Genomic DNA, 13621 nt, shown 5'->3' on the forward strand with positions numbered 1-13621 from the left:
AGAGAACGTTTAGTTTCAAGCAGCACGTCTGCTTCTTGTCACAGCAGCCAGAGCTGTTCTGCTCAGCAGACAAACACCAAAGTCACCTTTGCTCACCAAAATGCTAATGCTGCAGAGCCTACAAGTCACCCACCTGCAGTGCCATGGTTAACAGCGTGGGGAAAGAGAAAGAAAAGAGAAACAGCATTTTATTCTGAAACAGAGGAAATCTTTTAAGTTTTCAGCTAACTGCACACTTCAGATATTTTGAAGCGTATAAACAGGAAAAAGGGGGAGAAACTGAATTTGTTTTTTTCTTTTATGTGCATGAAGACTAGCCAAAGTTTCTACTTTTCAGTGTTAGTACTGTTTGTCAATGCTTGATTTTCAAAGAAAATCAAAATCTTTGGAACAATTATTTTCAATGAAATCTTCTGTCTAGATCACACACATATACATATCCTGCTAGTAGCAGGAAGTTTGTACGTGAAGAAGAAGGGTAAAGAGAAGCCTTCAGAAAAGCACCATGGCCTCAAAACCACAGCAGTACGTGCCTTCACACGGAGCAGACAACAGTCTGTGAAGGATTTTAAAAGTGGCAACTGAGCTGCCATTACTTCTTGATGCTCAAAATACCGTTATGCTATTTTTAAGCAGGTAAATGTGACAGATAGTGCTGTTATTGCATTGAACTGCCTTTGTGATTGACTCCATTCCAAAGCACGGCCTAAATCTAAGGGGAAAAAAATACACACAAAAAAAAAACCCCATCAACCAACTCCTGCATCTCACCAAAAGAACTCCAGCTAAAACCAACCAACACCAAGAATGACCACTTCTTTTCCAGCAGACACATTAAGATTTATTTGCAGTGCTCAATCAAGCACTCATAAAGCAAATAACCCCTTTTCAAACCGCAGCCTGAATCTTCACAACAACATGAAGTGCTCCACTCCAAAGCACTCAAAAAAAGCTTCCAGAGTCACAGCAAGCACAGCCCATCTCATCTCATCTCATCTCACCCCCGTGGCTTTTCTCAATGCCCCCAAACCCAGGTACCAGCAAACAGAGAGCAGACTCACCGACAGGTAGCTGCTGGCATCCACGTTGTCGGTGATGGTCTGGCGCTCACCCCTCTGGTTGATCTTCCTAAACCTGCGCCGGGACTGCCGCAGCGGGACTTCTCTTTGCAGGATGCTTTCCTCATTGTCTTTGGAGTTCTCCACCTGAAACACATGTTCGGGTTCTTGGTTAAACATCCAGTTCTTCCATAGCACCGAGAGTCGATGGAGCCGTAGCAAGCTCATGAGGAAGGAACAAACATAAGTTGAGAACAGTTAAATTTTTCTCAAGAAAACGACAGCAGATGCTTTGGAGAACTGCTGCTGCATGGCTCAGAGCGACGTTATTACAATGAGCCGGAGGCCGCAGCTTCCTTCCAGGAAACAGGTTTTTTTTTTCTTTTTTAAAGCTGCACCCGTATCCTCCAAATAATGTCACTCATCGGCAGAAAGGCTTTTTCACCCACACACATTACACAATGCGAGTTATATACGTGTCTGATTTTAAGGATGCCCTCAACAGAAGTTATATTTAGATATATATGCTTTTCAGCCTTGGCCATTCTATGATTTTATGACACAATCTGCTTAAAGCCACTTTTTTATCAGGGTATTTTTTCAAAACTTCACGCAGTAGTCACAGAGAAACAAGTTACAACATCCCTGTTCTGTTGGTTACTTAATTGGTGTAGGATTTTACTTTGGAAATAGCTCTTAGCCCTACTTTCCCTACGCCACACCTATTTCTAACCACTTCCAACAAATTATGAAGAATTCACTGGAACTTGATTCATACCTTGATGATAAATCACATCTTCAACTAAACATTAAAAATAAGGTAAATTTATCTTGTTAGTAAAAGCCAACAGGAATCCTTTTTATCTCACTAGCTCCAATTCCTTTTTCTTCTATAAAAAGCAGTCCCATCCCTCCCCACTTCCTTCTGATGTTTTGGAAAAGTGTATCCTAGCAGGAAACAGAGCAGACGTGCTGCAAATGGGCTGCAGCCAGCAAGAAGCTCCTCTACCATACAGTTACACTATGAGTTTCTACTGCCCTAAATGATTTTTTTAAACAGGCTTTCCTAAATGTAAGACTTCAGCAGTAGAACAAGAGAAGCTCCACATTGCATTACACAGCCCTCCCTTCACACACTTGAGTAAATTATCTCCAAATTCAAATGCAAAAGGTATAAAGGCATGAAAATTAGAAAGATTTAACGGGCAGTAACAAGCAGATCTCTGAAAATAGCTGAACCATTCACAGAAGCAACATCACCTCCACTTTCCACATTGCTTTTCCCAGAGGACAGAGGAAGGTGCAGGTGATGGGCTTATTTCGTGGGTTATTTTTAATTCCATAGAGAAAAATATACACTGGCAATGCAATCTAAAGATATGCTAGATTTTAAATAGAAGGCTGCCCTCACACTGCAGTGTTACCAGAAAGAAAGCAGAAAAGCAGAGCTCCTTCAGTAAGCGAGAACCACACTTTTCTCAAACTGCACAGGTTTCCTGAAGCAGATGAAGTTTGGTTTTACTTACTCTAATAAGTAACCTTTAAAACTGCCTTTCTTCCGTTGTGAATTTTGTGCATGTGCTACGTGAACTGTTTCAATAAATGCACTGTTTCCTTTTTCCTAAATGCACTGTTTCTTTTTTCCTTTGGGTTCAGCCTTATGGGAGCACAGACAGTAAAGCAGGGCTGCGTGCATCTGGCACCCAGTGATGGAGCTCCCTGCAGCAGTAGATGACCACCAGCCCAGCACTGAGGACCTTCACTATCAAACCCCCAACTGAACAGACAGTTTGAAGGCTAAAATAAGCACTTACTGCAAGATGATGCTATTTTTCCTCCACAATTCTAACTGAAAACAAAGAGGTGAGCACAAACACACGATTTGCTAACACAAGGGCAAAACAACCAACTGCCAGTGGAAACGCAGAACTGAGACCACCTGCTTCCTTCGGTTAGCACTGCAACCGACCAAACAAAACCAAAATACAAATCAGAACACCAGGAAAGAGCTCTGCACAGTTCCCAGTTCAGTGCCATCAGCAGATGGCTCTCAGCCCGGCTGGTGGTGCTCACGGCCGTCACTGCGCCTACTGCTGGTTCTGAGCACCCAGCTCCCCCAGCACGAGCAGCACTCAGCCCTGCCTGCACCAGGCGCAGAGCACAGCCAGCCAGCACAGCACCACGGGACAAAGGCTTCTGCTGAGCGCTGCAACACTGCAACAGCACAGTGCAGGACCAGGCATCAGCTTGGTGGGCACTGCTGCCCAGCATGCTCCTTCCTAGCATCTTGTACATCTATTATCTGAAAACAACTGGATCAGCTTTCTGAGTGGGCACGTTCTCAAGAAAGGGTGCTGCTTTGTTTCGCTTGGGTTCTGGCAGCTGCAGGCTGCTCCGTGCAAACTGCTTCACCCACTGCGTGTGCTGCCACAAAAAAAAAACCAACAAAAGCCAAAGGGAATCGTGGGATTGTCCTCAATGTCACTCTGTGCTTGGTGCTAGCACCTCCAAACACCGTGCTGCTCCTCTGCTATCTCACAATGAACCTAAAGACAAAAATGAAGATGCCAAGGAACAACAGAAAGATAACTTCAGTACATGGAAACACTGCAATTCTGGGCCATTTTCTTAAGTGACAAATGGCCCCATTATTAATTCAATAGGTTGTTCAGCCTCCAAAATATGAGCTACACTGCCTATTCACACACTATCTGTTATCCTCATTAACTTAAGATGACCACATTTTATGGCCTCTAAAATGGGTCAGTTCCCAGAGGATTCCCATTTCAAAAAACTGATTTACATTCTAAAAAGAAAGAGGAAAAAAAGAGGAAAGCAGCAGCAAAAGCAGAGAATGGCAGCAGTCTTTAACTGGGTTAAAGTAGCGAATGCTTTCACTTGAAGATAAATATTCATTAGGCATTGCACATCTAATTGTATGTTGCATATTAAAGAAAAACTCTCTTGGAAAAAAAGAATGAAAGAAATTAAGAGAAAGTAATACAAATTAATCAGGGAAATGAAGCTGAGCACGCTTTCTGTCACAGCAGCCCACTGGTGAGGCAATGCCACCACACTGAGGCTCTCTTCTCACCCCACTGAAAGTCCCACATAGGAAACTGACAGCACTTGAGCTGTATTTTCCTGTAAGTTGTGAACCACGGACTTCCAGTTCACTGATTTTCCTACAGAAGAGGACACTGAAGTTCCGTAAGTGGACGTAAGGTACTTTCAGGTGCCTCTATTCTCTCAGTAGAACCTAACATCAACTACAGGAAATTCAAGAAAGAACTTTAAAGCAGAGAGGACACTCATCCAGGCTGTGAAGTTCTCTCCAGGAACAAGTGTCAGCACTTGGCAATGCTGATGTATACAAGTGGCTTCTGCAGGACTGTGACAGTCCCCTGGGAAACCTCACAGCAGTCATACACACAAAAAACTCTCCAGTTTCATAGAATCACAGAATGGCCTGGGTTGAAAAGGCCCACAATGCTCACCTGGTTCCAACCCCCTGCAGGGTCACCAACCAGCAGCCCAGGCTGCCCAGAGCCACATCCAGCCTGGCCTTGAATGCCTGCAGGGATGGGGCATCCACAGCCTCCTTGGGCAACCTGTTCCATTGCCTCACCACCCTCTGTGAAAAACTTCCTCCTAATATCTAACCTAAACCTCCCCTGTCATTGTTTAAAACCATTCCCCTTTGTCCTATTGCTATACACCCTCAAAACAGTTGTACTCCCTTCTGTTTACATGCTCCCTTCAAATATTGGAAGGACAGCAACTTGCTCTATGGAAATGATACTTCTTTGTGTGTATCTTCACTTTTTTTTTTTCCCATTGGGTTGCCTAGGTTTTTGTTTGGGTGTTGTTTTGTGGTTTGTTCTTTTAAATACAGTGACGACAATAACATACACTTTGCCCGTGGAAAATATTTCATGTAAACCAGCAAATCCACTTGCAGCAGATGAGTCACTGCCAGGAGGAGTGACACACTTTCCACCTCAAACAGCAGTTACACCAGTCCATGGCATTTCTGCAGGACGCAGCACAGTGGCTCTAGGAGCACCTGGAACAGCAGGTCTGTAAGCACAGAGCCGTGCAATTAGCTTGTGAGTGAAAATAGTCTAAACTGTTGATCTGTTTAGAAACAGAGTGAATTGTTCTCAGCTCCATCAGCCTGAAGGGCTTCCAGCAGACAGGAAGGCACCCACGAGGCCAGGCAGATCCCTGTGCCACAGTGCAGTGCAGGAGCTCACCTGACACAGCAGACATCTGTGCACACAGCACCTTTTAATGAACACGTGAACTTGGCAGGGTTTGTAAGTATTCTCAGGAAGTACAATGGACATGGAAAAGGTCAATGGCAGCGAAGCTGAAAGCCTTATCCTTCAAGGTTGGCTAAGCATCCTACGTTCCTTCAGCTCTTACTTAAAAGCCTTCACACTATGTGGAATTGCAAAGCTGAGAATAAGAGCACCACTTCCCAGCAGACCCAGCATTGCTAGCCCAGCCAGTAAAAAGCAATGAATCAGGGGGTGAGGATGGAAATAAAATATTCAAGATAGCAGTCTATTGTTCCACAACTCAGGAATGCTTAAGTCGGCCCTAAATGGTAAGCTTTTGGAACTCAAATAAATATAATTTTGGAAGGAATGATACAATCATTCTAATCATCACCATCATTTACCCATCTAGATTAGATGTATGTAACTACTGCCAGTATGATAGCAGCCCTCGGTATAATTGAAATCAAGGCAGTTTTGCTGCAATTTTATAAAATACTTCCCAATAAGCTTCTTGCTATGAGACAAAAAGAATTCGCAGAAATCACGATAGATTAAATACATCTGAAAAATCTGCCTTACCACAATCATTTCTGAAGGCTCCAGTATGATACATTCGCATCCTCGTTTTCCTCCAGACTGCTTGCCAAAACTACATAAGGACAGAAAGAAATGAAAAAGAATGAGACAAACAGCTCAGCTCATCTTTTCAGTAATAAAAGTAATCAGCTACGGTGCAGATTACTATACCCTGGAAAAAAAAAAAAAGAAAAGAAAAAAAACAATTGGGTGAAATTATTGTACAAAAATTTCTAACGTAATGGCATCATTAACATATTTTTTTAATTATTATTTACTCAGTCCCTCTCATCACAGGCTGTTATGTAAAGCTCGAACACAAAGAACACTCATTCCTAAGATCACTACCCTTTGCAGATGCCCAAACCCAATGCCTTCAGCACTGGCTGCAGACCTTCTGTCCCAGCTCAGCCTGGGCTCAAGTGAAAGCCTTCCCAGACAGACAGCAAATTAAAAAAGTCTACTTCATTAACAGCATCCCAACTGGATTAGCAATGCTGCAGCTGTAGCTGCTGTGTTACAAACTCAGGCTGCCAACGGCAATCAACTTCTAACACATCAGCAGGCACAACTGAAGAATCAGCTAACTTGAAGGAAAGACTGATGTTTGCATTAAAACAGGGCTAAGGCAAATCCAGAGATGAACCCTAATAAGTAGATGTGCTTTGCTGGTTTCTGCTATGGTTACACTTGGAAAGCACATCTGGAATTTCAGCCACAAAGCATTTGAGTTGCAGCCATCTCCATAGAAAGCCTTCCCTGAAACACCACCACTGTGCAGACCACTGAAAAGACCTGTGCTTATAAGCTGCACTTTAACATACAAAATCTCAGGACATTTGTGTTCTCAGGAAAGGAAGCAAAGCTTCAGCTTATTCCAGCAAATATAGTCTTGGTGCAATCCTACAGGCTGTCAGGATAAAGCACTGCAATTAGCAGAAGCACCGCAGATTAAAATGTCAAGTCTTGATTTTATTAGTGATTTACTGAAAAAAAAAAAAAAACAGTAAATGAAATAACTGCTATGAATGCTATGAAGTCACACTGGAATTTTCTCACGCATGCTAGAGAAGGCCAGAAAAGCACAGGTTTCACACTGTAAATTGGTATTTTCCACACATGTAAAGCAAGCGACTGGTAGCTGAAGTTCTCACGACTTCAGTCACTTGAAAAGCATTCACTCATGCTTTTGCCATGCAGTGTGAGCTTCTGAGCATCTGCAGTACTTCAGATCTATTCCTCCACAAACCAAAAGAGAAAAACAAAGCGAAACAAACCAACCTTCTGCAGCACGGCGCATTTGCATTGAGGAAAAAATAAGCTGCAGTTCTAGTTTTACTTCATACAACACAAAAAATTTAAAACAACAAATCTTCAGATGGAAATCCAGAGGTGTTACGTGCAACTAGAAATTGCCTGCATCCTTTTAAAACAGAAATAATCTGTTAATAATAATAATTCTGGTACTGTTGAGCTTCGCTCTGCTTCTGTTGCAACATTTGTTAATTGAGCAATGATCGTGCACAGAACACGACAGGAAGACGACATTGCTCCAATCGAAGGTCAGGCTCTGGGCACTGCCCCTTCTGGTCCATCAAGCACTTTGCAACAACCAAACACTCACAGAAAGATTACGTTCCAACGACAAAACCCACCCTGCAGATCCTAAGGAACAAACGCCTCGTTTACCAGTCAGTAGGTCATGTTTAATTACTTCCTGGCAGCACCACGCGATGCTCTCTCACCAAGCTGAGACGTGGGCACGGTTTCCCCAGCCATTACATTCCCCTCAATGAACGTAACCAATGAAATCTTAAATCTACACATCTTTATTCCATAGCTGCCTACAGCCAGAGGATTCAGCTTATGAGCCACATCACGGCTCTTACTTATAACCATACTGCGTGCTCCTGTTGCTTGCTGTCCACCTATTACATCTGCACCAGCAGCTTTCAGAGGCTCACTGGCTTGTGACACGGCCACATGAGCAACATCTCCCATGTAAACAAAGGCAGCTTTGTTTACCCCACATGCCTTGGCCGCCACAACCTTGCTTTCCTCCTCATTCACTGCTATTCGTAATTAAAAATGCTTAAGCAATGGTATCACATGAGAAAGGAATGCAAGCTGAACCGGTGGGATGCCGTGCATTGGCAGCTAATGGGGATTCAGGCCACGGGATCAGACTGAGCTGCCGACACACAAAGCACAGATAACACATTCCTCAGCAGCTGCTGTTCCCTCATTCCAGCCATCCCCATTCTGCAGCATGCCTCCCTTGTACAGACAAAGCCCTACACAAGTAACACCCAGCTCCAAATCTCAGATCTGCAACACTTGGGGATCTGCTTGACTTCCCTGAGCCAAAGGGACCAAAGCTGGTTCCTCTCCCAGGAGCCTCCCATGAAGAAAGGTTGAGGGAACTGGGCCTGTTTAGGTTGGAGAGAAGGCGCTGGGGAGACCTCATTGTGGCCTTCCAGTATTTGAAAGGAGAGTATGAACAGGAGGGAGAATGACTGTACACAAGGGTGGATAGCGACAGGACAAGGAGGAATGGTTTTAAACAATGACAGGGGAGGTTTAGGTTGGATATTAGGAGGAAGTTTTTCACACACAGGGTGGCGAGGCACTGGAACAGGTTGCCCAAGGAGGCTGTGGATGCCCCATCCCTGCAGGCATTCAAGGCCAGGCTGGATGTGGCTCTGGGCAGCCTGGTCTGGTCCTGAAACAGAATTTTCTGATCTCAAAGCCTTCAATATAGAGATATCAAGCATCTTATAATGCTGTATTTTGCAGGAGCTAGAAAATCAAAGTCATTCTGGCTATGTAAGTTGACATCAAGATTGCACAGTTACTGATGATTTTCAATAGTTACCTGCAGCACTGTCCTGCACCACATTACTGACACAGCAGTGCAAAGGTATACCAAGCAAACAGCTTGTAATCTGCTGCAGATATTTTGCTTTAAATGAATATTCTCATCCCAAACTGCCTGCCTGTCAAACAGCCTGCAGGAACACACAGATGAGGACAAACTGTACTTTTTTACCACTGCAAGCAGAACCCAGTGACCTCACGCCCTGCCTGACTCAGTGAGCTGCCTGGCTTTCTGCAAGGCAAAGACATCTCTCACCAGGAACACATTGATAAGTTGCATAATAAAGGAAGTAAGGACTGTTTGTTAGGTTTGGGTTTTGTTTGTTTGTTGGGTTTTTTAATTTGTTTATGAATAGAAGCATTTTTTTCTCAAGTCAGAGCTCATCTTCATTTGAAAATCACTTTGCTTTCCTCAGAGAGCCTCTCATGCAAAGCAGCTGCCCAGCAAACAGCCAGCATGCCTGCTGCAAGGTAACTGCTGCCCAGGCCCAGACATCCCCATCACCTTTCTCAATTACCAACAGATGCACTACACAGTATTGCAAACAGTTTGGAACATTCATCTATATTACTGAACTCCCAGTAGAAATACTCTAAGCTTAATTTGCTTGTAATTGGCCAATAAATAAGAGAAAGCCTGCATAGTCTCATGATATACAGTAACACAACTGCAGTGTTTGCATGCAGAGGAGGCAGAATCCTTCCTTCTCATCCATGATCACAGTATGTCACAGTGCCACTGACACAGAAATCCTCACAGGAATTACTGCCTTCCTGGGCAGCTGCAGAGTTGCACTGCTGCTCACTGCATTTCCAACCACTGGACAGCCTCTGTGCCTTTGATTTGCAAAATAAAGCCGGTGGGGAATTAAGATTAGAAGTTGTATTAGAGAATTAGACTTCTTTATAATCTTTCCAAATTAGGAAAAAAAAAGTGAAAACACAAGGATTTAAATATTTCACTTTTAATGGATAATCCAACAGATGAGCTGAAGTCAGTAAAGGGTTACTACCAAAGTGGGTTTTCCCCATTTGTGTTATTTCTTTTTAAATTGGCAAATGTAGGTGCAGAGTTTCCAAGACACCATATGCCGTGCAGGTCCTGAGCATTTCAAAGTAACTTAATTATAAAAATATTACAATGTTTAATTCCATCAGAAAATGGTTTAAAGGAAACTTGAGACCACAAGGAGTACAGCTGAATGCAGAATACCATTTCCCATTAATGCTCGAATACCATAAACCCTGTCTGCATTAGCTGTCAATAACAGCAATGCTTTGCAGGCTTCTCTCTCAAACTGGCTGCAAGTTTTAACTGGGAACAATTCTAAAGGCTGTGAAATGCACGACACGCCCTCTAGACGTCTTCCCTAATTATTGTGCTCAGGATAAGATGATGTTCTGAGGCAGCCAGCGCCTTACCTACTACTGTCAATGAAGGAAATTACTGGGGTTGGTGGGAGCTGTGGACACGATCATGCCATCGTTTGGTTGTAAGAGATCTGCACAGAGCCCTCTGTATTCTTTTGGCTCTTGTAGAAGATTATTCTGTGCCAGAAGAGATGTGCCAAGTGCTCATCTTGCTCTGCAACACATCACAGCCTTCTCTCAAGGCAGCGCCTGCAGAAAACAGCACTCAGCTGTGGGACCAGGACAGGAGGCCTCAGCAGTCATCAGAGCCCAGGCACAGCTCAGACACAGCAGGACCAGCCAAGGCAGGATGCCTGGAAGGATGGTCAGCAGCAGAAAGATGCCACTATGCCTTCATCAGCATCTGGGAATGCAGGAGCTCTGAGCTGCTCGTTCACTGAAAGGCACAAATCCACAGTTTGCAGAAGGCAGGCATAAGTTTTAGGGTAAAACTGATGGGTTTTACATGATACATTCAAAGTATAAATATATTTGAAAGCAAAATGTTAAGGTGTCTGAAGTACAAGAAATGTAAGTTGTGCAAATAGCAAGTCCTTAATCCTCGGTTCTTATCTACCAACACTGTAAAAGCACAGCGTTGGGAGCACAGAAAACTGGCACAGAAGAGACTGAAACGCTTAACAGCCACTGCAAGCTGCAAAACATATTAAAAGATTGTTATCTACAAAAATTAATTTTATAAAAAATAAGCTAAGATAATTTCAACCTAAGCCACTATTCGTAAAGCCAAGCTGGAGTTCCTCTTTCATTATGATAATTTTCTTTAATCCAAGCATTTGGGTTGGATTTTGGGTTAAAAAAAAAATAGACAACTAGTTTGTAGGCAACAAATGCACTACCTGAATTTGGGATAATGATACCAATTTCCTCCACTTGTAAGATTTCAGAACAGCCATTTCTGAATTTCTTGGAAGGGTCAGGAAAAGAATTGTTTGTTTTCAATAAGACACATCTTGAATGTTTCAATACTTTGTATTTTTCCCTTCAAGGTTCAATTCTCACAGCTGTAGGAGGTTGTCATCCACATAATTGGCTTCAGAAGTTCCTCTAGGCCCTTGATACATTTCCTATGGCTAATCTTGCTGTGAGTAATCTCCTTCAAATATCCTGTTCAAATGAATTATCTTGATTAACAAGCAAGGTTAACAAAAAAACTCTTTAACTTGCTGACATGATTTTCCTTCCACAAAATCCCCCAATCCTGTTCTTTTGTTCTGGCCATCACTTTCATGTTAAGAACAATATTCTTTTCCTACTGTACCAAATGTACTGCTGAATCCATTCTCCTGGCAATACAGTAATCAAGATTGGGCCATCTTTGTACCCAGCATTAATGACTGATTTGCTTATATTGTTTAAACAAGAAAAACAAAGTCTTACAGGGCTCTTCTCATCTTCATCATCAGATGAATGAACAAGTTTTATCCTACCTGCACACACGTCTTAATCCTCCAATCTTCAAGCCAATTACTGAATTACAGCTTGCACAGAAAGCCTTTCCCAAGCATCTGCCCCAATTCACTCAAGAGCCTACAGAGATGCACAGGCAGCTGCCTGCTTCAGCTGGGCTATGCCTCTTTCAGGTCTGAATCCAGATATTTTACTCTTCAATGACCTGCAGGAGGACAGGAAGGTTTTCCTGAGCTAAATATCAGAATGGTAGATAATGGATGAAACAAGACATGAAGAAAAGGGGAGCCTGGCCAGCATCTCAGCCAGGCCAAGCAATGGTCTACTGGAGCCTCCTCCATCTGTCAAGGTAATGGCTGGGCAGATGACAGGGAAAGGACAAGTGCTGTGGGAAGGGAGCAGGAAATTGGCAGCAGGTCTTCCCCTTCCAGTCACACTTACTGAAATTGAAAGTATCTCACCAATAACTGTAACAGCAGTTTCACACGTAACTATTAAACACAGACACAAGGCAGTTAGTCGGAAAAAAACAGAAAATAGCCACAAGGAAAATGGACATATAACATATACATCCCCCCATAGGAAGTTTGTCAAATGCTCCAGAGATAAACACGCAATTGGAATTACCACATCAGTGTTACAAGGGGATAATTGGAAGGGAGTGACCACAAGCCATACACAAGGATCGAGTTTCCAACTGAAATCCATTTGCTAACTATTATCTGTTACAGTAAATGCTTCTGTCCACCCAGTTCTTTCAAAATGAGAACTATTCCAGACTGGCTCATGACCTTTTCAGAGCACTAGGAGGTCTCCACAAAGCCTAATTTCTCATCCCTGGTATTTATAGCCTGCCACACATTAAGGATTCTATTTTGGTCCTCACTCATTTTCCCCAGAGATGCCTCAAAGCTACCACCATCCTGCATCACTTTTGTGCAGATGACACCTGTCTCCAACCTCTCTCACCTCTGCTCACGTGTTGACACATTTATTCCATACTCAACAAATCAAATAGCTGGGCTTCGTATCTGATAGCTGAAAGCTAAGCAGTATGCCTTCCAAAAAGGCTGCGGGCTGGAAGGACATCTCCACTCCCTTCAGCATCACAGAACACTTCAAAGATGATTTAAATTTTTTTTTTTTTTTTTAAAGCAGCACGGATGCATCAGTATACTGAGTAATGTTTTCTTCCATACAGTCTATGTCACTGATATGCAGGTATAGCATCACATGCTCATTAGGCAGAAAATGCACAGCATTGAGCTCCTTATCCAAAAATGAATTACCTGAATGGACAGATGTCCTGTCTTTTAAAACCAAACTCTCTCCCTCTCTTTAGGGCAATATTAGTAGAGTTGGTTAAGCACTTGTTTTCTAAAAAAACATTAAAAAAAAAATTTAAAAAATCAAAGCAATACAAAAATGCACTGAGAGATTCTGGAAGAAAAACAAAAACCAAGCAGATACACACCAGCATCACAATCAATCCAGGAACTCAGGTAATTATCATTACTGTGTTACCAACTTTCTATTCAAAGTCTGAAATAGCTTTTCTATTCTTGAGAAGATGCTTCACACCTCATGGTGCACCATGGGCCATTTCCACTGTTACTGCTCGAGCAAAAAGAACAAAACAGAAATAAGCAAGGACGAAAACTATACTTTTTTGTGTCCTATCAAAAGGAGCACCTCTGTGATACCCACGGGGATGAGAATGAAGGCAATGCTGTGTTTTCTTAGAGACGCAATTTGAGCCTCCTTTCAGAACGCCTTGTATAGGGACAAGGAATAATCCATAACATCAAGTGTTACTTTAAACGTAATTAAACAGTGCTAATTATAGTTATGGAAAGAATAGTACTAAATAACCCAAGGCACTGTTTCATATGAAAATAGCCTGCAAAGCATTGGTGACTGCAGATCCATCAACTACAAGAGTGTTACATGAGGTATTCAGACCAAGGAAGGCAACCAAACACT

At 42.7% G+C, this 13621-nt stretch overlaps 1 protein-coding gene across 7 annotated transcripts in view; it reads right to left on the reverse strand.

Moving 5' to 3' along the window:
• The window catches only part of RAPGEF6 (Rap guanine nucleotide exchange factor 6), a 105833-nt gene that overhangs the window by 70206 nt on the left and 22006 nt on the right, over nucleotides 1–13621 (reverse strand). For all 7 annotated transcript variants that reach the window (XM_090150712.1, XM_090150708.1, XM_090150706.1 and 4 more), the window contains exons 5-6: nucleotides 5924–5993; nucleotides 1062–1205 (exon numbers count right to left, since the gene is read on the reverse strand). In XM_090150712.1, the coding sequence (XP_090006838.1) occupies nucleotides 1062–1205; nucleotides 5924–5993 (214 nt within the window). The remainder of the gene's footprint in view (nucleotides 1–1061; nucleotides 1206–5923; nucleotides 5994–13621) is intronic.

This window comes from Phasianus colchicus, chromosome 15, assembly GCF_987193195.1.
Source record: "Phasianus colchicus chromosome 15, bPhaCol1.hap1.1, whole genome shotgun sequence".
NCBI lineage: Eukaryota > Metazoa > Chordata > Aves > Galliformes > Phasianidae > Phasianus > Phasianus colchicus.